We start from the raw sequence: 25242 nt of genomic DNA on the forward strand, positions 1-25242 counted from the left end.
TTTGTTTTCAGCAATTTGATGTCCAATCCATTCACTTGTAACTGTCATTTAGAATGGCTTTCTGATTGGCTGAAGACAAGGAAGATCATCACTGGCACGCCAACATGCACGGCACCGCAGCCAGTCAAAGACAAAACATTGATAGAGCTGTCTCCTAAAGACTTTGTTTGTGAAGGTAGGAGCTCTCTTGTAATGAGTACCATAAGGCATCAAACCATCTGTAGCATTCATTCCTGAAGAGAAAGGAATAAAATTCTATTTTCATGACTAACTCCCTTGATACCTCAATAACAATACAATATTCCATTGAGGACATTTATGATTGTGTGTTGTTGTATGGGCTCTGGGTTGTGGGAAGCGTGGTCGAGAGGCCAAGTGCACTTGAACTTGGCTTGGCTTGGCTACCTAGAAGGGGGCTCGAGGTTCGACACCCAACTCGGGCAGAGTTGTGTTTACTGAGCGCCTAAAGGCAGCACGGAAAACCAACTCCTATATACCCCCTCCCCCCACTGGTCCACAAATGAGATTGGACCAAAAGCGCTCTGAGCATGCTATAAGCATGAAAGTAGCGCTATATAAAAGCTATAATAATAATAATAATAATTACAAAATGACTAACGCAAACAGATGGGCAAGTTCTTGATCCTAGTAAGCAATAGTCACAGTGAATTATTAATATTATTAATATCTTATTATTTTTCTGGCTAGAATTATAAATTTATAATCTTATTGTTTAGTATACCTGTAATGAAATCTATTTATAGGTCTAATATATTGTTTAAAATAACAAATTTCAAAACATACATTTTGTTTTTCTACTCCAGAAAATAATGAACTTGGTTGCCATGTTGGTATTCAGCCATGTTGTCCTGACAGCAATATGGGTATGTGTTGATTAAAACTATACATTTGAACATAGGTTTAAACAGAAATGCTCCCTTGTTTTAGACTAAAAGTCTTTGAACAAAGATAGCAAGAACAAAACTTGTTCCAAAAATATATTTATAGCAAAGTTGTAATAGATATTTTTAGCTTGTTTGTTCAGCCATAGACTACTACTTTTAAACACTAAGAGAGATAGCACAAGTTGGCCAGTTGAACGACTTTTAGCAAATTTTAATTTATCACAGATTTAATATTATGCAAAGCAGCTCAATATATTCAACTCATAAAATCTGGTTAGCCTTTCAACAACACAGGTTATTGTGGTCACTTAGGTCAGCAAGTATCTGTGGCATTTTACGTCTCGTGAGACGATCTTTTCCCTTTGCAACTTCTTGTGTGACTAAAGAGGCCAATCCTTGATACACAGCTGCGATCACAGGTTGGGCATATAAAATCACCAGGCGCCATTGCATTTTCACCCTTCTTTCTGCTTCTGTTGTGTATGACATCTGCAATCTGTGACCCTTCCTTTATGCTCTCTCTCCATGTGGATCTGTCCAGTGCCACCTCTTCCCAGTTGCCAGTGTCGATTTTGAAGAGCTTCATGTCGCGTTTGCATACATCCGTATAACGTAAAAGTGGGCGACCAGCGGCTCTCCTGCCTTCAATTAGATCGCCATACAGGATGTCCTGTGGAAGTCGACCTACTGGCATTCTACGAACGTGGCCAAGCCAGCCAAGGCGTCTGCTGCTGATAACAGAGCGGATGTCCTGGCATCCTGCTCTATGTAGCACTTCCTCATTTGTTATCTTATCTTGCCACCTTATTTTAAAGATCCGCCTTAGGCATCGGAGGTGGAAGACATTCAGCTTTTTTTCCTGCCATGAGTAGGTTGACCATGTTTCACTTCCGTACAGCAAGGTGCTCAACACACAGGTCCGGTAGACTAGGGCTTTAGTACTGCTAGTCAGCAATATGTTGTCCCAGACTCTTTTCTGCAACCGTGACATGGTGGCCATTGCCTTGGCTATCCTGTTGTTTATGTCTTTATCCAGTAGAGTGTTGTTGGATATGATGGAGCCAAGGTAACAAAAGTGATCAACAATTTCTAGTGGTTGGCCATTAATGCTTACTTGAGGTGCAGTGTTTGTGTTTTGGACAAGTATCTTAGTCTTGCTTTGACTGATGTTTAAGCCGAACTTCTGGCAAGCAGCAGATAGTTTGTCAACCATGGACTGTAGCTGAATATCAGAATCAGCCACAATAGCTGCATCATCAGCATACAGGAGTTCCCTGACGAGTAGCTTCCTAACCTTGGTTTTTGCCCGCAGCCTTGATACATTAAATAGTTTTCCAGAGGATCTTGTATGGAGAAACACACCTTCGTTTATGTCGCTGTACGCATAATGCAGTAGACAGGAGAAGAATATGCCAAACAGAGTAGGTGCGAGCACACATCCCTGCTTGACACCACTGCAAACCTCAAAAGGTGCTGATTGGGCTCCATTGAATTTGACAGTACATTTAGTTTCCTCGTGAAAACATTCAATTAACTTCAGTAGTTTGGGAGGGCAACCTATTTTCCTCAGGAGTTTGAAAAGGCCACTTCTGCTGACCATGTCAAAAGCTTTAGTCAGATCGACAAAAACAATGTAAAGGGGTCTGTCTCTCTCTCTGAATTTCTCCTGCAGTAGTCGTAGAGAAGATATCATGTCTATAGTGGACCTACCACTCCTGAATCCACACTGAGACTCTGGGTAGACTCTAGAAGCTATCACTTGCAGCCTGGATAGTGCCACTCTAGCAAAGATCTTGCCCACTATACTGAGGAGAGAGATACCCCTATAGTTGTTGCAATCACTCCGATCCCCTTTGTTCTTGTATATTGTGACTATAGTTGCGTCACGCATGTCCTGTGGGACATGACCTGTTTCCCAACAGCGGCAGAGGAGAATATAGAGTTCAGGGAGCAGGAGTGATTCGTTGACTTTCACTACTTCCACTGGGATACCATCACTCCCAGGAGATTTTCTATTTTTTAAGCAGTTAACGGCTTTTTTGAGGTCACTAAGGCTCGGAAGCTCATCTAGGCATTCCAGTACTGGAAGATCTGGTAGAGAAGCCAGGGCGACATCGTCTACTGTATTCTGTGTGGCATAGACTTCGAGGTAGTGTTCTGTCCATCGTTCTAGCTGCTTGGTTTGATCTGTAATTTTTTCTCCTGATTTGGATAGAAGGGGGGCAGGCTTAGACACTGCTGGACCCAGGGCCGCTTTAATGATATCAAATAGAGCTTTGCTATTTCCTGAGTGGAGACTGTCTTGGATTCTGTTGCAGGTATCCCTCCAGAAGTTGTTAGCACATTTTCTAGCCATTTGTTTTGCCTCTTTATTAGCACTTTTGAAGGCCTCCAGAGATTTTGGATTAGGCTTTGTCTTGTGAGCGAGGTGTGCAGATCGTTTTTTCTCGATGCAAGGTTCCATATGTGCTAGATTCGCCTCAAACCAGTCTACATTTTTGTGTTTTTGAGGCCCAAAGGCGGTGATTGCCGAACTGTAGATTACGTCTCTTAATTTCTCCCATCTGATCGAGATGTCTTCTTCATCACTTAACGAGGGGATTGAACTGTTCAGGAGCTCGCCAAAGAGTGCACACTTCTTTGGGTCACCTACATGGTTGACGTTAATTCGCCTAGTTCTGGGTTGAGTGGAAGTGTAAGCCTTCTTGAGAAGTAGTTTGATTTTGCTTAGCACTAGTGAATGGTCTGAGTTGCAGTCCGCACTATGGTATGAACGGGTGTGGATGACACTTTTCAGATCCATCCTTCGGGTGATGCAGAGGTCAAGCTGGTGCCACCTTTTTGAGCGTGGGTGCTGCCAAGAGACTTTATGGCGTTCCTTGCCAGAGAAGAATGTATTTGTTACACACAGTTCATGAGAGCTACAGAACTCAAGTAGCCTTTGGCCATTGTCATTTATTTTGCCAACACCATGAGGTCCCAAGCATTTTGGCCATGCATCATTTCCATCACCAACACGGGCATTAAAGTCTCCATTTATATAGAGGTGCTCGGACTTTGGAATACTTTTAATTACGTCCTCTAGAGCTTGAAAGAATCTGTCTTTGTCCTCTTCTGGTGCAGCAAGGGTTGGTGAGTAAGCACAGATTATATTAACTTTGCCTTGCGGTGATGCAAATTTCATGTGTGCTACTCTTTCATTGCCAATGGGAAACATTGCAATGCAGGGGACGAGACTGTTTTTTATTGCAAAGCCGACGCCATGTATTCTAGGGCTTTGTTCTGGTTTTCCTTGCCAGTAGAAAGTATAGTTGCTTTCTGTAAGAGATCCACTGTCTGCCAGTCTGGTTTCTTGCAGGCAGGCCACATCAATGTTTAGTCTGCTGAGTTCTCTGTCGATGATAGCTGTTTGTCGCATGTCGGTGACGAGTTCAGGGTCAGTATTGAAGCCAGGACACATTGTCCGTATGTTCCAGCTTGCTAAACGCATTAATGTTGAGGGTTTTCTTTTCATTTTATTTGCAGGTGCGGGTGAGCAGCTTGCTTTTTGATTTTGTCTTAGCACCAAGCACCCAGTGGTGCGGCAAGCTGTGGCGGGATAGCACTTTATTGTCCGAGGGCTGCTCGGCTTAAGGCAGGCAGTAGCTATCCAGTGAGGCTAAAAAGCCCCTCCTACCGTCAAGAGTGGCCCCTGGCGTTCCAGCTTACGCCAATCGGCTAGGAACTTATCACCGGTAACTACCACTCTCCGTGTTTTTTCAAAGACATTACTGTCAGAGATGGAGTGACCTCTCCATTGCTGGGGGAAAGCCTGGGCGGTAAATTTGCGAGTGCTGGGCTGCCCACACGTCAGCACCCGCCTCTCTTCCATACTGACCGGGTCCAAAGGGATGGCGAGCCATCACAATTTGGGGACAGGTGGCTGCAGGAGTTTGCCAGAGAGCAGTAGTCTTACTACTGTCCCGCCGCCTACGGGGCTCCAGGACCGGATTTTCTGTTAGGGTTTACTCCCTTAGCCTTAGACCTTACAGGGACACACACACAAGGCAGTGCGGCTATTGACCTATAGCTAGGGGTTTGGTTTGTGGGCAACAGGGCGTGTCCGCACGCCGACGGGCCATGCCTGCCTCACATCTTGGGGCCAAACCTCCTCCGAGACCCTTGCAGTTTAGCCTGAGGCTTCGCAGCCTCAGTTTCCATCTGCCACCACGAGGAGGTACTGCATAGGACTTGCTGTGGAGAGGCTATGTACTGGCAAGAGAGACTTACAAAGTTGCTCCCCTTTCACAAATGCTAGCCAGCGGTGGCAACAAGTTAAGCTACCACACTAGACGCTTCACACAGCCATTGGACAGACTGCAAGTAAACACAGTAAATCACACAATAACTCACTGCTCAATCAGGCAATCACACAAAGTGTTGCTTATTGAGAAGAATGAAAACAATAAGATCTGCACTTGAACAATTACCCTGTCAAATAAACTTATTGTTCTAGTCTGGCAAAAATAGTAGTTAGTCAGTAGTTCCTGAGCTAAAAGTGAAAGCACTAAACTGTAGACTAAAGCGCATAAAAAGTTAGTGTTACATTTATGGACCTATAGTCATTATAGAATTATATTATTATAGAATTATAGATAAAATATCCATCGCATGACTCTTTTTCCCTGAAACTAAAACAACTTTATGTTATCAACTGCCAGCTTCTAGATTGTTATGGACCACAATTCTTTGTTTTTAATCTGAATGTAGTGGTGGTTGAAAACAGTTGTGATACCCGAGCCTACTGTCCCCCCAAGTGTACATGCACTGGTACTATTGTGAGATGCAGCCACCAACAATTGACAGAGATTCCAAAATACATTCCTCCAGACACGACAGAGCTGTAAGGATAAAATCTTTTTTTTTATTTAATAAAACCAAACAAATATGTACATATGCCACTTCAATGACAATTTTTAATATTCTTGCTGCAAAAAATGTTTCAACTTTATAAAAGACAAATACAGTAGAGATTATTTTAACTATCTTTAGGTACTTAGATGAAAATGCAATCACTAAAGTTCCTTACGATATTGGACTTTTGATAAACCTTAAGAGACTGTAAGTAGCAAAATCTTTTAGTCTTAAATAGATGTTATTTTTTAAGCTTTACTAAATAAAAGTAATCTCCATAGAAATAACTTTATTGCTTTTTATTTTCCTTCATATCATTTATAAGTGGCATGAAAAACAAAAAAAAATATTTTTTTTTAAACTTGAATTGCATGTTAATATCACATTCATCGTTTTTGTTCCAGAGATATCAGTTATAACAAAATAGTAACTTTACCTGCAAAGATTTTTTCAAATCTAACTCAGCTCTCAACTTTGTAAGTTTTTTAAATGTTGATTCATATTTATTGATGTAACTCATTTAGTGTTACTTCAATGTTAAACTATATAATATAGAACATTAGGGTACCTTTTTTATTGAGATAAAAACCAAAATTATTATTCTTGTATCATATTATCAACATAATTACTAGCTTTTGTTCTAACTTGATTATATACGTTTATATCTTTATGAAAAGTAACATACTGCACTATTTGTACAATTTTTATAGGCTATATGTTTAGTTTGTGATGAGTTCATTTAATTTATCAAAATATAAACAGTAGATTACATTTTTTTATTCACAGAATCCTTAGTTACAACAACCTACAGTGTATTGCAGACAGCAGTTTTGCCAATATGCAGAATTTAAGAATTTTGTAAGCAATTTTACCTCTCACTAATTATTTTAAAAACATTTCCTTTTTTTTTTTTTTTTTTTTTTGTCATTTTCTTGTTATTGTATAGTTATTTAAATCTATTTCCATGAATGAAAAAAATTCTTCAGTCATAAATTCAAGTGTATAAGATAATCAGCACAAAAATTCTGCCTTTTTAACTTTTAGTTTTTTTACTTTTTTTTCAGATCTCTTCATGAGAATAACATTTCTACCATACCCTACGGAACATTTGACAGTCTGAAGTCTCTGTCACATCTGTAAATAGTTTGTTTTCTTGTTTTGGAGATCCTTTTTTATTTCTTAAACCAACATTTTATTTTTAAATTTTTGAATGCTTAAAGATTTTTTGTTCTTTGATTTTTTCCAGAGCCCTTGGTGGTAATCCTCTCTTCTGTGACTGTAAATTGAAATGGCTCTCAGACTGGATTAAACGAGATTACATCGAACCTGGCATAGCTTCCTGCAGTGGGCCACCAAATATGAAATCTAAACTTCTGCTTAGCTCCCCTTCTTCTTATTTTGAATGCAAAGGTACAGTACTATTATTTTACTAAAGTCTTTAGATTAGCTTTTTTCTTTGATTGTTTGTTTTGATTGAAATTCCTTTATTTCAATATTGCCATATGTATGTATGCTATAGATTTTTTAATTTAAAATGTGAAAATAGATAAAGGTCATGTAACAAAAACATCTGGTTTGCAGAAAATGTTCATATATAGATATCTAGTGTAATGCAAAAGATTTAAATGCCAGACTTTTCATATTTAAATATGACACTCTCTTTTTTCTGTGTTTACTTTTCATATTAGGCAACATATATAGTGGTTGGGGCAAGAGTATTTATGTGTTAAAAATTAGATTATGCCATAGAAGTAATTATTTTTATTTGTAAAGTATTTGTTAGATCTGTTGATAAATACACAACTATTTTAATTTAAACTACCTGCTAGCTAAATTTTATACAAGCTTGCTATGGCTGAAAAGTGATACAGTCAAATATCTTGAGTTCTAATCCTAGTTTGGTATTTTAGTACATCCACAAGTCTACACTGCTGTAATAATTATCAGTAGTCTTGATTGTCCTGGTTTCAAGCATTCCTGCCATTCCCTATCCTTCTGTGGAAGGTTTGGACTAGAAATCTGAAGGGACATCCAAAACGTGAAAAAAAAAATTGTTGGACAACTCGAATCTTCAATTTAGTTTTTTATAAATAATCTAAACATTTCCCCAGGTGACCCTGACCCAATTATTGCTCAAAAGTGTGATGTTTGTCTTACTAATCCCTGCAAGAATAGTGGGAAATGTACAACAGTCGAGTTCAAAAGTTTCAGCTGTGCATGTGCCCCTGGTTTCCATGGAGATGATTGTGATCAGAAGATTGATGCCTGCTTTGGAAACCCATGTCACAATGGAGGCAAATGTCAAGTTTTAGACCATGGAAGATTCAGGTAGATTGCTAAAAAGTTTTGTGGAATATTGGCTGTTTTTTTTTTATTGACCATAACAATATGAGAAACATACATGCAGTCTTGTTTTCTTGTGTAAACTGCAAAGTTATTTCTAGGCTTAATTTTTTTTTAAAAAGTGACAGTATTTTTTTTATACCACAATTTCTTTTCTTCCTTGAAGATGTCAGTGCCTCAAAGGATTTGAGGGAGACAGGTGTGAGACAAATATTGATGACTGTGTCAGTAACAGGTGTCAACATAATGCCACATGTGTAGATGAGATTGAGTCCTATTCCTGCCGATGCAAGGAAGGCTACACTGGGAAATGGTGTGAACATACAATACCATTTTGTAAAGAGGGCTACAACTACTGTGTTAATGGAGCAACATGTGTAGCTAAAACAGCTGGATACAGGTCAATAAATTAGTTTCTTATAGGCATTGTAGTTTAATCATAATTGTCTTTGTAAAAGCATTTCATTGATTGAATAACATATTCTGTTACTCTCCTCCTGTCTCAGCAGCTATAAATAAATTTTATGTTTACTAGAGTCTTTAAACAAATTAACAAAAAAAAAATTGTTGTGATTGGCCCAAACAGAATTTTCAAAATCTCATGATAGCTATTATAAGACATTAATGAAGCTAAGCTAAATAGCTTTCGCCTCTTATCAACAATGTTGTTTTTTCTTTAAGTTGCCAATAGATTGCATGTTTTATTCTATTTGTGAGGAGAAAGTAAATAATCAACTATATATTTTCTCTCCTCATAAATATTACTAAAGTAAATAGCTTATTCTTGTCTTATACAATAAAAATGTTGCTTCGAAAAAGATTACATCCTTGGTGTGTCCCTACTTCAATCTAGTCATGCATGTTAAACAATGACTCAAACTCTGCCAAGTTTTTGGCTTTCCTGGCTGATTCAGGCAATCCATTCCTTGCTCTACCAGGGAAGGAGTATTTGTAAAAATTTGTCCTAGCATACGGAACACAAAATTTGCCTTTGTCTTATCTTATATAATACAGACGTTAATTCAAAAAAGAAGATGATTACGTCCTACGCGTCATGCATTTAGTCATGCATATTAACCAATGACTTAAATTCTGCTAAGTCACTGGTTTTCCTGGCTAGCTCAGGCAACCCATTCCATGCTCTAATAGCACTAGGGAAGAAGGAGTATTTGTACAAATTTGTCCTAGCATATGGGACGAGGAATGTGCCTTTATCTTTGTGTCTTTCAGAGTATTTTATTAAATTTTGTTAAATTTTGTTGAGTATTGTCTTAGGTTTTGTTTTATTAATAAAACCAAATAACATAAATTGGGTCTTACTTAAAGCTAGAATACAGCTTTTATTTATATAGCATATTTCTCTTATTTTTTTACTTTTCCTACAAATGTCTAAATATTTTGAAAGTTCTTTAATGACATGAAAGTTTTGATAGGCAAAATGTAATGTCTGTGTCAGTTGTGACATGAAAGTGTTGATAATCATATAATAATGCTTTCTCTCAAATTTCAGTTGTGAATGTGCTCCTGGATTCACTGGTAAAAACTGCTCACAGAACATTGACGACTGTAAGTCCCATGCCTGTCTAAATGGTGCTTCCTGTGTAGACGGCCTGGACTCGTACTCCTGCATGTGTTCCCCTGGCTACTCTGGTCGCTTTTGTGAGATAGCACCGCTGCTGGACTTAGTGCCCTTACCTAGTTCACAGGACAGTGCACCAGCCTGCCGGCTGCACGAGTGCCAGAATAATGCCATGTGCTACCAGCCGGCAGGTTCCCCAGACTATAAGTGCAAATGTCCTCAAGGTACACACTTTGTAAAGCGGCATTTTAAATTATTTTTTTTACATTTGGCTACTATCACATTGTACTTATGAAATACAGTATAAATTATTGGTTTGATATCCAGTCTAAATTTCCCCTTTGAATTTATGATGTAGTCTACATCAAATAAATTGGGGTTTTTTTTTTAGATTTCCTTTTTTAGATTATTTGGAGTTTATTGATTTCTTAAAAATTACCTGAAAAGATTTTAAAAAATAAATAAATGATTAAAATTTAATTCTCTTTGTTGGTCTAAAAAAAAAAAAAAGGTTTTTCTTACAATGTCAAGTTTATAAGCCTTTTCCATAACTTAAGTATTTCCTCTTTTATAAAAAATAACCCATATGGTATCTTAATCCACTAAGAATGTATATGGTAATACAAATGCAAATGTCCTGAATTACTTTAGGGAGTCTAACTAATGCTTCAGTGAACCTATCCAGTTACCTATCAATGTTGTTTGATGTAGTTGTTGTTTTTTTTAAGTTTCATAAAGAACATATTAATACCATGTTTTGAGTTTCATTACGACTAGCTGCCATTTTTTTCAATTAATAAAAACTTAGAATTTTATTTTTTTTTAACAAAATGTTACATAGATACTTTTAAATGTCTATTCACCCCATTAAAATAATTCTAATTATCTTATCTCTCATTGTGCGTATTAACTTGCATGATTTGTTATGTCATTAGACAAGGAAAAATTTTACATAAAGTAGGCCATATTCAAATTAGGGTAAAAAAATTTGAAGGTATGATTTGTAACATTGTTATCTCCATATGAAGGCTTCTCTTAAATAAAAGTATTTCATTTTAAATAATATTCTCATATGGCTTTGAACATATTTTTAAAGTGTTTATAAATTTTAATAAAAAAAATTTTTCATCCTTTAGTAACATTTATAATATTAAATATCGGTAAACTTATACTACTTTGTTGAAAGAAATTGCTAAATTTAATTTTAGCAATATTTTATTTCAATATTATCTTCCATCATGGTTTTTATCAATAGAAATAGATTTTTGTAATCTCAAAAAATTTTTTACAGGTTTTGAAGGTAAAAAATGTGAAAAGCTCTCCAGCCTCACTTTTAAAGAGAAGGATTCTTACGTAAAACTGATGAAAATAGATTTCAGAATGGAAACCAACATAACCATCGTATTCTCAACTAAAAGCCACAATGGAATCCTGCTCTATGCTGGTGAGCAGCAGCATGTGTCTGTTGAACTGTTCAGAGGTCGCATCAAGGTCAGCTTTGACATTGGCAACTACCCAGGCTCCACTATGTACAGTTATGAAAGGGTAGATGATGGTCTTACCCACCAGGTCACCATGATCATCTTTCAGAAAAACTTCACCATGAGCATTGACAGCAGTAATGTTTCACGGACGGTCACCAACGAAGGCTCAAGAACACACCTTGACCTGCAGGATCCACTGTACATTGGTGGTCTGCCAAGTGCACTCAATGCTCAAGCCTTTAAGAAATGGCATATTAAAGATAGCAGCAGTTTTATAGGTAATAACTTGCTTTCCATTTTAATAGAATATTTGTCACAAATAGCATTTGAAAACAATTATGTTAAGGGTTTTTTTTCTTTCATTATTTAGGCTAAGAGTAAGGAATGACTATGCTCAAAATGTTTGTTTATTCAGTTATTCCCTACAGAGTTAAAAGCATAATAATGTTCGAATGGCTGCCTGGTCATGTAAAATGAGCTCTGGACTGCAATTTCAATGGTCCCAGGTTCAAATCCTGCTCTCTGCCATTTCCCGCCATCTGTTTGGGCTTTGAATAAATCATCTTCAATTCTGAAAGAGCATATGAAACATTTAAAACTAACAAATAAGCTTTTCTAGAATAGACATGGAGAAAAAAATAACAATTACAGCTGGGAGCTAAGTTTTACTGTGTTTATCCTGTTGAATGTAAGCTACTTCTGGATCTCTAAGAAATAAGCTTAGTTAAAAACCCATTTTAAAATAAAACATTTTTAAGTCCTTTGCTCATTATTTCGCATTTTTAAATGGTATATTCAGCTGGTTATTATTTTGACTGGTTGAAGCTTAGTAGTTTGTAGTACCGTAGTCTCAAAAGGACAAGTGTAAACTTGAATGGTGGCTAGTAAGAACTAAATTTAGGAATCGGTCCCTGTGAAGGAATTAAAACTGGAAAGTTATTTGCTTACAATAACGATATTTGAAATACATTTGCATTACTTTCCTCTGTTTTCCTAGGCTGCTTTCATAAAGTAGTCATCAACAATAAACAGGTGGACTTGCTCACTTCCAACGAACGTTTCAAGGTCATACCTGGGTGTGAAACAGTGAGCCAGAACCCTTGCCTCAACCATCTCTGTGAGCATGGACAATGCAAGCCGAGGCGGCGCAAACCTGGCTACAGATGCAAGTGCAATCGAGGCTACTCTGGAACATATTGCGATAGAGGTAGATCTTCTAACATTTCATTCCTGCTTTGAAAACCGCATTTTGTACTGTGTGGTGATTTTCTAATACTTAATCCTTAGAGGCTACTAATTGTAATCATTTAACATCCTTTCTGAAAGCCCTAATCTTTTTATTATACTAATTGCTGAATACCTATATATTTTTCAAACTCTTTTTTATAAATTTTGTTCCATATAAAAACCTTTATATTCAAACCTCTAAGGTATTTTTTATTTTTTTCACCCCACAGTACAATTAGGCGTAAAGAGACAAGCATATGATGAAGACCATAGACATCGTAAAACATTTAGACACTAATCTTGGTTTTTGGGTAAATATATTCTTGGAATATAAACACTTATGTTGTTAGTCCTAAACATAAGGGTATTAAGGACCCTTTGTTTTAGTTTTAATTATATATTAAGAAAATAGTAAAAGATACAGTATACATTGAATATGGAAAAGCAGTTTTTTTGGTATTATTTTACAAGTTTTGGCAGTTTTTTAGAAATGATTTTTTAATTTATGTACTAGTCTAGACCTATTGCTAAATGGCATGGGATGTTGGTTGGCAAGGTTCAAACATAGGGACCATTGGGACAAAAGCTTGAAGTGTATACCACATAACCTTCAAGCCATCTTTGCCTAGGGTTGCCAGAATATTGTATTACCAAGGGAGAACAAAAAAAAGTCAAAATAGTCTATTAAGCTAAACTTTCACTTTAATTGATGAAATATGTCGATTCATCAAAAGCCGTTCAACTACTAAAAGAAGTAACATTTGTCAAATAAAGTAACTTTTTTTACTGTAGCTCATCAGCTGTGCAAATATTCATCTATATTCTCTTTAGATTGTAATTTGTGAGAAGTATATCTCTCACTGAGACAAAAGTCTATTTCTTTTGTTCACTGTGCCTCGACAGTGTGTTTCTTTCTTGTGTTGAGCAACAGGCTTTTATAATGTCCTGATTTCAAGTTGCAGCACAAGTCAAAAAAAGAAAGTCACATCAATGCCCCATTTCTTCAGATGTTGTATACATGACAATACATCAATTACGAGGAAGTTTATTAGTTTAGGTGTTTTCATAAGAAGCCATAAAAGATTGAATTCAATTACTAAATCTCATTAAGAGTAAAAGCAGGATGGTTGTGCATTTTGCATGCTGGACTGTCATTTGGACTTATTAATGGTCCCGGGTTCAAACCCTGCCCACTCCCATCCCCTGTCGTCCTGTAGGAGGTTTGGACTAGGAAGTAATTTCCTTCAACTTTGAAGGAACATTCGAAACATATCAAACATTTTACAAAATGAGGGCATGTACTCCTGTAGCTGAATGTCTGGTAACCCTATCTTTACTTTACTTGCTCCTGCTGGATTAAATTATAATTTTCAGCAATAAAGTCTTTTTAGAGCTTACAAACAAGAGAATACATTTTTTTTTTTTTTGGGGGGGGGGGTGTTTGTTTGTTTTTTTATCCAACTCAACTTTGGTCGAAATTTTTAAAAGAAGAAAATTAAAATGCTTTTTTTAGAGAGTTCAAATATTTGAACTGATTCAAAAATTGAAGCCTAAAGTTAAGATCAGTAAGTGTTGACCAAATATCTTTTAGTGCTAAATAAACAATGATTGATGTAATGACCTTTCACCTTTTTGTTTTCCTCAGTGCCATCTTGTAAGACAACTGTATTCAAAGATATATTTATTGACCCCGTTACAAAGTGCAAATCATCTACCCGCATTAAGTTTCGACGCTGCGAGGGCATCTGCAACACGGGATTCTGTTGCAATCCCAAAAAAATTAAGAACCGAAAAGTACGCTTGACCTGTGAGGATAAAAGCAGCTTTATTTATGATCTGCCGATCATTCGTAAATGTGCTTGCAAGAAATGTGACTGAAGGTTTTTTTTAATGAAAATGTTCCTTAGCTTTTCAAGCAAGAAACATTTGAAAAAAAAAAATATTTAGAAATTGTTAGGATGGTGATGATGGATTAGCAAACTCATACCTGTGAGTTTAAGCTTCATGATTTTGAATGTAAGATGGAATACTCGCTCCATTGCTCTAAGAATAACTGTACAGTTGTTATTTGGTTAAAGACAAGCAATATGGAGAAGAAATTCATAACGAAATGTGTAGATCTTTTAATGGAGACTCACAACGTCAGAACAGAAAGCGATGATTTCATGTGATTTATTCCTTACGGTTTATTAATTTATGATTCACACTATGGTCAAAGACTTTATAATTTACTCTATAGTCTGTTGTTTTTTTTATTTGAAAACTTAATTAGCAGAAATTCGAACTGCTAGTTAAGCTTGCAATCTCACATTATTGTTAAGTCTGCTTAGTTTAAAGCTAATAAAATAAATTGCTTGATTATGACAAAAATTTGGCATGTTAATACTAAGCCTTCCTACCAAAGGATAAAGACCAATGACAGCACGACTTTGCCTTAACCATAACATTACTGTTTGACTTTGTAGTTTCTTTATATACAAATGGCTTTATTTCATTTCTATAAGACTATTTGTGACTGTTAATTTTTAAATTTGTAATTGAACACAAATATGGTTTTCTTAAAATATTGTTTTGAAGAATCATTGATAATGACTTATTTAAAAATCATTGCAGTTTGATTCAAACCTAGAGGACTTATTGTGAAGTCTTTAACTTTAATTTAAAAGATTACTCAAGGTCATATGTTATTAACACACAGTATGCTGAACTTTAGTTTCAATGTTATTGCTAATGCTAAAAAAGATATAATAAATATTAGTAACTTATATGTATAGCTCAAATATCTTCATTTCATTTCTAGACTTATTTCAAAGTCTTTAATTTAAAAGATTACTCATGGTCTTAAGTGATTGGCACACAGTATGCTAAACATTTGTTGCAATGTTATTGCCAATGCTAAAAAATATCAAATAAATATTAGTAACTTGTATGTATAGCTCAAATATCTCCATTTCACTTCTAGAAAAGTATTTTCTGCTACGTCAAAGTAGATTGCTACCTCATACCTACATGTTGTATGAACCAAAGTTTTTCTCCGTCAATCGACAGCATTTATTGTTTGTATAATTGTATAAAAGTATTTTTTATTGATAGATTTGTCAGACTTTTAGCCTTTAGAAACTTGAAAACACTTTGACAATCAGAAAATGTTGCAGTAACGTCTAGTGCATGTGCCAACATGTAGTAACAGGTACTATTGAAATAAGCCAAAATCTTCTTATTTATTTTTCTTTTCAATATGTCAAGGATTTATATATGAAGAATGTCTGATCAAACATTTTATGCCAAATTTATTGCTATGGATATCAAATAATTGATAAAATCTAAAAAGGAAAAAAAAAAATTGTTCATTGTGGGCATCCAACCAATGTCAGCCCACAGTATAATTATGAACTATCAGAAAATGAGAATCAAAGCCTTAAATAATGTACCTGCCTTATGATCCTATCAAAGTATAACAAGGAAGCTTAACAACGTACATTTAAATAATTAACTAATGAAATACACCTAGTTCTAACTTTAATCAGCCACAATCTGTTCAAGATTATTTAATGCAAGATGTGAGACTGATTTAGAAATGAAGTTTCAATGTTTTATTTGCTTTGTCCTAAAAATATCTCGAGACCATTATGTGAGAGATATACTTGTTTATATACATAAATTATATATATATATAAATATTGGTCTCATACTTCTGTTGCTATTGTACATAGGATTGTACCGACTTTTGTACACTATATATTTATGTGTTCTAAATGTATTTGTTGAAATAGATTATGTATGTATACATATCTGTGGCCTGCTGAATACACACATTTTTTACATGGCTAATGCCGTTGCTGCAGTGCTGTGTTTCTTTGAAGCTTTAAGATTTGATTGTGACAGAATTTATGGTTAGTAAATTGAAAGTAGCTTGTTTTATTAGTTTTCTTACTTGAGTATATACAAAATATATAATACTGTAATAATATTTTTTTTTGTCTATGGTCTGAATGTTTCATAATTTACTATATAATGGTTAAAAAAGTGTCTTAATATTGTTTTAAATTTAGCTAATACACTTTATGGAGCACTTTGGAATAAAGTTAGTTATGATATGCTATAATCAATATGCTTTAATCAATAACTTTGCCTATATTTAAGAAAGTATGGGAATTTATTCATTACAAAAACTGATTTAAAAAGCTACATATGGTATAAAACTATATGTTAACACTATATTAATTTGTGAGAATCTCCAAGGCCAGAGCAGTGTCAGCCAAAACATTAAGTGAGCATGGCTAGTGGCAAGACTTATTAATCATAGCTTATGTTGTGGGCATAACTCCTTTACTATAAACTAGTTTCTTGTAAAAAAAAAATCATAGCTTATGTTGTGGGTATAACTCCTGTACTCTAAACTAGTTTGTTGTAAAAAAAAAAAGATAGAAAAATTTTGCCATAAATAACATTATTGTTATTTAAATAATTTTTTTTAAATATTATTTTGTACATTTCATTAGTATTTCTCTGAAAAAAAGTGACTCAGAAATGAGTCAACTGAGTTTTAGAAGACTTGTTATTCAATTTCTTTTTTGCGATGGACATTTAGAGAAAAGTTTGCACAGCTAAAAGTTTTTCTTGATCATTGATTAAAAGTCAAATATTTTTATTGTTGATTAAATTTTTAGCTGTGCTAGTTTCCATTGGCTAAACCATGAACAAAATGCATTTAATGGAAATGAATTGTTTGTATGATGTCCATTTTGATCTGTTTACATGCTAATGAAATGTGTGCATAGAACATTGTGGGTTGTACATGTCTGTTCATGCCTTGTACACATTTAATTTTTTTGGTGTAATTTAGTAATGTATTATAGATTGTTATTGTCCTATATTTATTTTTGCATTGATCTAGACTGAGAATATCTGTAAATATACAGATATATGTGATGTCATTGAAACTTGAGTGTGAGTTAAATCTGGCTCTGTTCTCTTTACTTCCCTCAAAGTTTGTTTTACAAATCATTCTCAATGTAGTGTAATGTATTTATATTGATTTCCTGAATAAAATTCTAATTTATTATTTAGAATTGTATAGCTTACTGCTAAATACCAAAACCCACAAATGAAACATTTTTTAACATTTTTAATTTCCTTGTACCACTTGCTTGTGACCAAAAAAAAAAAACCCAGAAAGATAATTTCTATTTAATATGCTACTTTAGAACTATTAAGTTGATATTTATCTAATTAAGATTTGAACTCTGTCCTACTGAATTAGTCAGAATGATTGTATTTCACTCATTGAATCATTTATTATTATTACAATATACAATTTAAACAAAACTTTGTGGAGAATGTCTTTTCAATTCAAATGATTTCATTTATTACTTAGTGTTTTTGATGTTATTAAAATGAATATACTTATAGAAATTCTGGGATGCATCAGATTAATTGTACATAGTTATACAGAAATTTTAATTCAAACTTACTAAACATTGAGACACTTTAAAACAGAAGACTCATAAGGAAAAAGTGATTCACCCTCATCCTCCCACTAGTCTCACAAATGAGATTGGACCTTAGTGCTCTGAGCATGCTATAAGCATGAAAGTAGCACTATATAAAGCTATAATTTAATGCATAAAACACTGAACTGATACAAAAACAACTTCAATTATAAACTATTCAGAATGACACAAAGATAAACTCGCAATTCGTCCCTAGTGCCATTGAATAATAATAATAATAATTTTATGCATAATGCTGTTAACAAACAAAATGTAGGCTCAAGGCGCTGTAATAACAATACAAACACGACAGCTAAAATGACAAAAGATAAAAGAATGGGAAATGTTACATGAAACAGTAAATAAAATCAATGATCTAGCAGAGTTTAAGTTTCTAATTAACATGTAAGACTATATACATGAACTAGAGTATGTGTAATATGTAGGCCTAAATATCTTTTTTGAAGAAATGTCTATAATATAACAATACAACATAGGATGAAGCGCAATATGAATATCGAGACAATATATTAGACCTCTTAAACTATAATATAGCTTTATATATGATTATTATTAAATCTCATGTAAATAATATAATATTACCTAAATTTTAAATTCCCATGAACCTGGTGTATATTATTCAAATTTAACTACTGTATATGGTGGTGCTGTGGGTATGTCTTTAAAATCTTTTTTTTTTTTTTCATAAATATCTTTATAAGTAATAAAGACAGGCTATCATATCACTGCTATTAATGTCGAAACACACTAAAAAATCACACAGAGCATTCAGCCCAATATATAGTTGCCTTTTCTAATCTGTACCAGATGGAAAGTAAACTTAATGGCTGCCTGATTTACTGTGGTCCTGATTTCATATCTCGTTCATGAGTTCATATCTTGTTCTCCAGGGCAATGGCATGCAATAATCATTTCTGAAGATCTATAGCAATAAAGTTAGCACAGAGACTATTAACATTTAAAATTTGGCCTATTTGTTCTTATCTTTTTTTTTTTTAAATAAAATTGTCTCACATTCATTACACCACTTCGTGTTCCCAAACTTCTGAAACGGAACACTTCTCATAGTCTGAAAATTTAGCGGAAAACTTGCTTTATTTTTTTTTAATTGGATAATTTCCTACTTGAAAAATTAATGAAAAACTAAATTATCCTTTCTTGCTTCTTAGTATTAGAATTTATTTCTAAGCATAAAACTATAATAAGGAATTATCACTTTATTAATGGCTTTGAGACTGACGATGAAGCGTTTAACCTCTGGATAGCAGTCATAATAGGCCTACTCATGGGCGTAGCCAGGGGGGGGTTCTTGGGGTTCAAACCCCCCCCCGAAATGAAATCCCCCCCCCGCAGGGGGGGGGGGGCGGAATTAAGTGACTGATTTTTTGCTTTCATTTTGTTTATTTTAAGTGAGATTTTAATACTAAAGCATCACTTACCACAGCACAGCCGAGGCAGTTTTGAGTTGAAAACCCTCTACCAGGGGGTTTTGAGTTTAAATCCCCCTACCAGGGGGTTTTGAGATTTAAAAAACCCCTATCAGGGGGTTTTGAGATACAAATCCCTCTACCAGGGCGCTTTGAGTTTAAAACCCCCTACAGGGGGTTTTGAATTTTAAACCCCCTACCAGAGGTTTTTGCAGTTAAATCCCCCTCTTCTATAAAACAAAACAAAAAAAATGCAAACAACAATCCACAAATTCCAACAACACAGTTGAGAAAGATTTTGATTTTAAAACCCCATCCAAAATTTACGATAAACTCCATCTTCAGTATAAAAAAGCAAATTACACACTCAAAATTCTATGAGCGTAGCCAAAGGGGTTTTGAGTTTAACCCCCCCCCCTTTCCAGTTGGGGTTTGAAGCTAAAAATTATCTCTTCAATATAAAAAAAAGCAAATTACACACTATAAAATCTATGAGCGTAGCCAAAGAGGTTTTGAGTTTAAATCCCCTCCTCCAGATGGCTTTTTCTTTAAAGTTTAAAACCCCTCCAGATGGTTTTGAGTTTAAAATTCCCCTACAGAGCGTTTAGAGTTGAAAACCTCTCTCTTCAATATTATTTTAAAGCAAACTACAGTCACCGAATTCTATGATCGTAGCTAAATGGGGTTTTGAATTAAAAACAAAACAAACAAAAAAAAAACAGAGATTTTTTAGTTTAAAACCCCTCAACAGATGATTTGACGAAAAAACTTTCCTATTCGATATAAAATCTAAAGCGAAATACAGGCATGTAATTCCAAGAGCGTAGTCAAGAAAGGTTACAAATTTCTACCAGTGGCTTGGGCTCCATTAATTAAGTTGAATAGTCTTCTACCGAAATTGAAAATCATTAAATGTGTCTCAACAAAGATGGCTAAGACAGATTTTAGGAGTCAGTCATAGAGATCGGGTCTAAATCAAAGAAATCATATGCCGAACTTTGAGTCGAATCCTTAGTAAGGTTGTGACAGAGCGTCGCATGAGGTTTTGCGGGACATGTTTTCCGACAAAATGAATTACGCAAAATAAGAGTTGCGGAAACAGCTTGCCGGAAAATGCGCCGAAAGGCGCAAGAGGGTCTAAGTCAGTAAGAATAGCACATTAGGTTTTTGAAATAAAACTTTTTAATAGCAAGATAATGCACTGTAGATACCTCAGACTATGCATTTTGTTGGCTTTCAATACCAGAAATAGTGCTCGGCGGCGGGGCTTCGCCCCGCGCTGGGGGAGCGCTGCGAACTCCCCCAGACCCCTTGCTAGCAAGGGCGGGGAGTCTACAATAAACAAAAAACGTCTTCCGAAAGGGTCAGAATGTAATAAAGATTAATTATGTACACACACACACATATTTTTTTTCCGCGGGGGAGGGGGGGGGAGGTCGGGGGGGGGGAATCCCCCCCAAAACCCTCCCCGAAAAAAAATCCTGGCTACGCCCATGGGCCTACTGGTTAGTTGGATATTAATGTCAAGTGTGGAGTCTGAGTTTGTTACAACATAAAATAATTATCTTTCGAATAAAAAAAGTTGTAGTAAAAGGACCGAATGCAACAAATTATAAAATATTTAGTTACTCTACAAAAAAAAAACATTGCTGAGCTTTGCATTGATGCGGCCAATTGAAGTCACTGATTAGATCAGACTTTTCTGGTCACTTGTATCGGAGTCACTCCGCCTTACTAGTTCAGCTGTCATGGAAGATTGATGCCGAACTAGGAAATAGTCCTCTCTATTTTCCAGGGATGACAAAAACCTTTCTTCTGGTTAAAGCACCAGGATAAAGAAAGAAGAGGCAGAGAAAGCTATGGGAAGACAACACATACATATGGTAGAGCCTGCCATTGAAAGAGGCTCTATCCAAGGCAAAAAGGATATATTCGCTACCTATTTCTAAGAAGATAATCATAAAAAATAATTTGGGTTTAAAATGTTTTAATTATATACAGTTCAATATTATCCATAGCATTTTAAAATTTGTGGAAATAATTTAAACCACGCCAGCTTCTGTTAACTCTTGTATCTTCCTTTTAAATATTATATAATATAGACCTATATAGGCCATATATGTCCATTTAAATAAGCTATGCATAAATAAGTTAATTAAGTAAATCTTCTTCATCAATTGTATCATATATGTCAGTGTTTCCCAAACTCCGTTAGGCCTAACTAGGCTACCACGTGAATTAGTCTCTCTAAAATAAATAAACAAAGTGTTCCGCTAAATACTCAGAATGTGCGAAGTGTTCCGTTAAAGAAAAAGGTTTGGGAAACACTAATACTAATATATGTCATTTTCTTCTTCTTCTTGAAACTGTCAGGTTAGAGTTCCAAGAGCCGAAGGCTCAACTCTACGCCAGCAAAAGTGAACAGAGCTCCCTCTCACTGGCCTGAAAGAGAACAGTGTACACTGTTCTGTCTGACAGGTGGGTCAGACTCGCGGCAAGAGGCCGCGTACACTAAGACCCCCGCCATTTTCCTTTTCTATACCAAGCTAACCGTGCGGGACACGCCATTTATGTAACGGCCCCTTGTGGAACAGTGCCTGGTTGTGGGAGCTTTTTTACAACTCCGCGCAATGCAATGATGATGCTCTTGCACCCCCTTAGGCACCCCCACGGGAGTCTTGTTTTGCTACCCTTTAGCCTAATCGTTTCCTCCTACGATCGTTTCCACCCGGGCGCCACTATGAGGCAGGGTAGCATGCCCGGGGTATATGTCATAAAATATGTGTAACGGTCAAATAACTTTCGAACAGCTTGTCCTGCGACATCTGTGGATTTATCAGTCTGCAATGCCCATCTATTGCAAAGTCCAAGACGAGGATATAATTTATGTGTGTTGCTCGAAACATTTAGCTCAATGCGATACTAATTTTGACATCGTTCTGTGGTGGACTCTAAATTAGATTGCTAACTCGTCAAAGGGAAGTTGAAAAAAAAAAGTAAATTTAACCACAGACTTCTTTTAGTTCCAAAACCCAGCAGGTCAGTCCCCGAATGTATTTATAAAAATTGCAGCGATTCCAGCGGCAAGCTTGTCCTGACTGTTGATTAAGTCAATGAAAAAGACTTGCAAACGTAATGTAATAAACTTGAGAGGAGACGAAACAACGAACACAGATGTCTATTTACACGGGGACATCACAAATACATAGAACAACATCTGCCTTGACTTGAGCACACCATCGATCTTCATCAGCTCTAGACTTGGGCTTCGTTATCTTCTTTCTAAAATGTCAACATCCTTCTCAGTCTAGTCTCTAATGGTGCGCACCTTTTGCACTAGCTTGGATGGCGGTGTGCATGGCAAGGTTATAACAGCATACACGTCATCATCCACGACAACGTACTGAACAGGGAAACTTGATCCATCCTTGCATTTGTGGGGACCTGTAGGCGTACTTATACGGTCCGAAACTTACACACAGCTCCTCCTTCGTGGCCGAAGATGAGCACATTTCTCATTTCCTTTGAACACAAGATGACTGTAATGTCCAATCCTCGGTTTGAAAGGCTGTTCGCATAGGTTGCATGGGTAGGTTGTGAAAGGGTTGTGAATAGGCCACTACACTATCAAGACACCTTAAGTGGCAAAAACGACGTTATTGCCAAATTTTAAGAAAGTAAATTATTAATATAATCAACGTCGTTTCACCTTTCTACCTTAGCAACACGATCGATTCAAAAGGTTCTTTAAAAGAAAACATTGTAATAAATAAATTATGGCTTTTATATAGCGATACTTTCATGCTTATAGCATGCTCAGGGCGCTTTGTTATGGACCAGTGGGGGGAGGGGGAGATAGGGAAAGGTTTTTCCGCGCTGCCTTTATGAGCTCAGTAGGCATAAACACAACTCTGCCCGAGTCGAACCTCGAGCCCCCTTCATAGGTAGCCAAGCCAGTTCAAGCGCACTTAGCCTCTCGACCACGTTTCCCACGTGCCTCTTCACGATTCTATAAAATAATATACCTCTCCCCTTTGCAAAACAAACCAGTTTCTCCTGACCATCGTACTATTGACTTTTTTTGCTACAAGACGCCATGGTTGGGGGGCGGGGGGGGGTGCGAAAACCTGACCATTGGGGCGGGGCGAAGCTGTTTAAATTATTTTACTAGTGTAAAATTAAAGAGGTGTATTTCATTGTAGTTATCAATCAACGTTTGAATAATAACACAGTAAATGACATTATTATTAATGTTTAAAAAAACTAGAAGATGGTAAGCTCAAGATTTCCTATCATCTACTATTAAGGACCTATTAAAATGTCTACCATTTCCGCGAGAGGCGTTAGCAACAATTTAATATTGATTCAAAACAATTTTGAAGAAGATATTTCAAAACTTCACCGCTAACATGACTCGTCTCGAATCGTCAAAATTCTCTCAAGTGTTTGACATCGTAAAGTTGACGACCTTTGTGTGACAAAAAAAACTAAAAAGTTCGAGGCAAGGCTTCTTACTTAACACGAAGATTATCTTAACTTGTCTAAAGACATGCGTATGTACCTTGAACATCCCTCGCATAATTATATTGGCCAATGCTGCATCCTTCTTTATTAGACTTAATTTTAACGATTTTTTTGTTACTAGGACGAATAGTGTGGCCAGATTCCAAGAAAATTCTTCATTATCAGAACATCCACTTCGTTATACTTTAACAATGACATGGGCTCTTCTTGTTACGGGAAGAAAAGAATTGATGAAGCGGGAAAATGCGTTGTAGACAGCAGAGAAAGAATTGATGAAGAAAAATGCGTTGTAGACAACAGAGAAAGAATTGATGAATCAGGGAATAGCTTGGTGAAGCTAACGGCGCTTCCCCAGACTACCTTGCTGGATGAAGAGGGAACTTGATGCCTAATACTTGCCTAATAGGCCTACTATCTCCAAAAAAAAAACTATTTCGGTTATACAAATCACTTTAAAATTATCTACAAAGCTCTATTTCTGAAACGAAAAAGACTTAACAATTAGCGGGACGCCAACGGCAAAAGTTTGATAACCACTGCTAATTTGCCTCTGATGAAGTCGAATGTCTCTAACATTTCAGATAGGATCAGTCTCCCCCTTTCTTAATTTGATTTTATGTGATTTGCAATCTTCACACTTTAAGAAATAGTACAAGTTTCCGTCTAAAGGTCTAACGAAGGAAACATGTTCAGGTGATGCTCAACAGTGGCATTTTATAATAAAATCGGCCACTCATTCTACATTCGTGTAACAGTCAAAGAAAGTAGGTAATCAGGCTCACTGTATTGGTTCAACAAAAAGAACAAACTAACTATAATATTTATATGGAAAGGTTTGGAGAAAGTTGATGGAGGATGGGGTAAAACACCCTGAGCTAACCGCACCTGGTGACACAGACCCTAGTGACGCCACTGCTAGGAGGAAGGAGCATATATAGTATTATATACGACTTTGTCCTAGCATATGGAATAAGTCAAAAAGAAATGTGCCCCTAACTTTGTCACAGTGAGTTTTTGTCTTTTTGAGTATTTTATTAGATTTCTAATTTTAGCTGTGGATGATTTGGCACACGATTTTATCAAAATTAAACCACGTACAATACAATGATTTTCATGTGCAGACCGTATATTGATTCTAGCCTACATGGACCATGATGGACCTCTATATTTATCGTGTCAACCGGTGTCAACATAATTTTATTGGCTCAGAAACATTTTTTTTTTAAATCACTTAGCTATATATATATATATATATATATATATTGTTGGAAGTGTGTGACTCTTATGTTTATTTATTTTCTGCGTCAATTGGAGTTTTTAATACAGAAGAGTTCGATGTACATCAGT

General features: G+C 35.8%; 1 protein-coding gene across 5 annotated transcripts in view; it reads left to right on the forward strand.

Moving 5' to 3' along the window:
* LOC106054273 (slit homolog 2 protein-like) overlaps nucleotides 1-17759 on the forward strand; it is a 184536-nt gene extending 166777 nt beyond the window's left edge. For 3 of the 5 annotated variants that reach the window (XM_056018313.1, XM_056018314.1, XM_056018312.1), the window contains exons 23-36: nucleotides 12-175; nucleotides 825-884; nucleotides 5655-5787; nucleotides 5937-6005; nucleotides 6203-6274; nucleotides 6585-6656; nucleotides 6863-6934; nucleotides 7045-7208; nucleotides 7910-8126; nucleotides 8308-8541; nucleotides 9652-9944; nucleotides 11012-11482; nucleotides 12202-12411; nucleotides 14077-17759. In XM_056018313.1, the coding sequence (XP_055874288.1) occupies nucleotides 12-175; nucleotides 825-884; nucleotides 5655-5787; nucleotides 5937-6005; nucleotides 6203-6274; nucleotides 6585-6656; nucleotides 6863-6934; nucleotides 7045-7208; nucleotides 7910-8126; nucleotides 8308-8541; nucleotides 9652-9944; nucleotides 11012-11482; nucleotides 12202-12411; nucleotides 14077-14309 (2464 nt within the window). In that variant the 3' untranslated portion in view covers nucleotides 14310-17759. Of the gene's footprint in view, nucleotides 1-11; nucleotides 176-824; nucleotides 885-5654; nucleotides 5788-5936; nucleotides 6006-6202; nucleotides 6275-6584; nucleotides 6657-6862; nucleotides 6935-7044; nucleotides 7209-7909; nucleotides 8127-8307; nucleotides 8542-9651; nucleotides 9945-11011; nucleotides 11483-12201; nucleotides 12412-12661; nucleotides 12743-14076 lie in introns of all 5 variants that reach the window. The other 2 variants (XM_056018315.1, XM_056018316.1) reach the window with 2 other exon arrangements.
* Nucleotides 17760-25242: the final 7483 nt, after the last annotated feature.

The sequence above is a fragment of the Biomphalaria glabrata genome, chromosome 1 (assembly GCF_947242115.1).
Source record: "Biomphalaria glabrata chromosome 1, xgBioGlab47.1, whole genome shotgun sequence".
In the NCBI taxonomy this organism is placed as follows: Eukaryota; Metazoa; Mollusca; class Gastropoda; family Planorbidae; genus Biomphalaria; species Biomphalaria glabrata.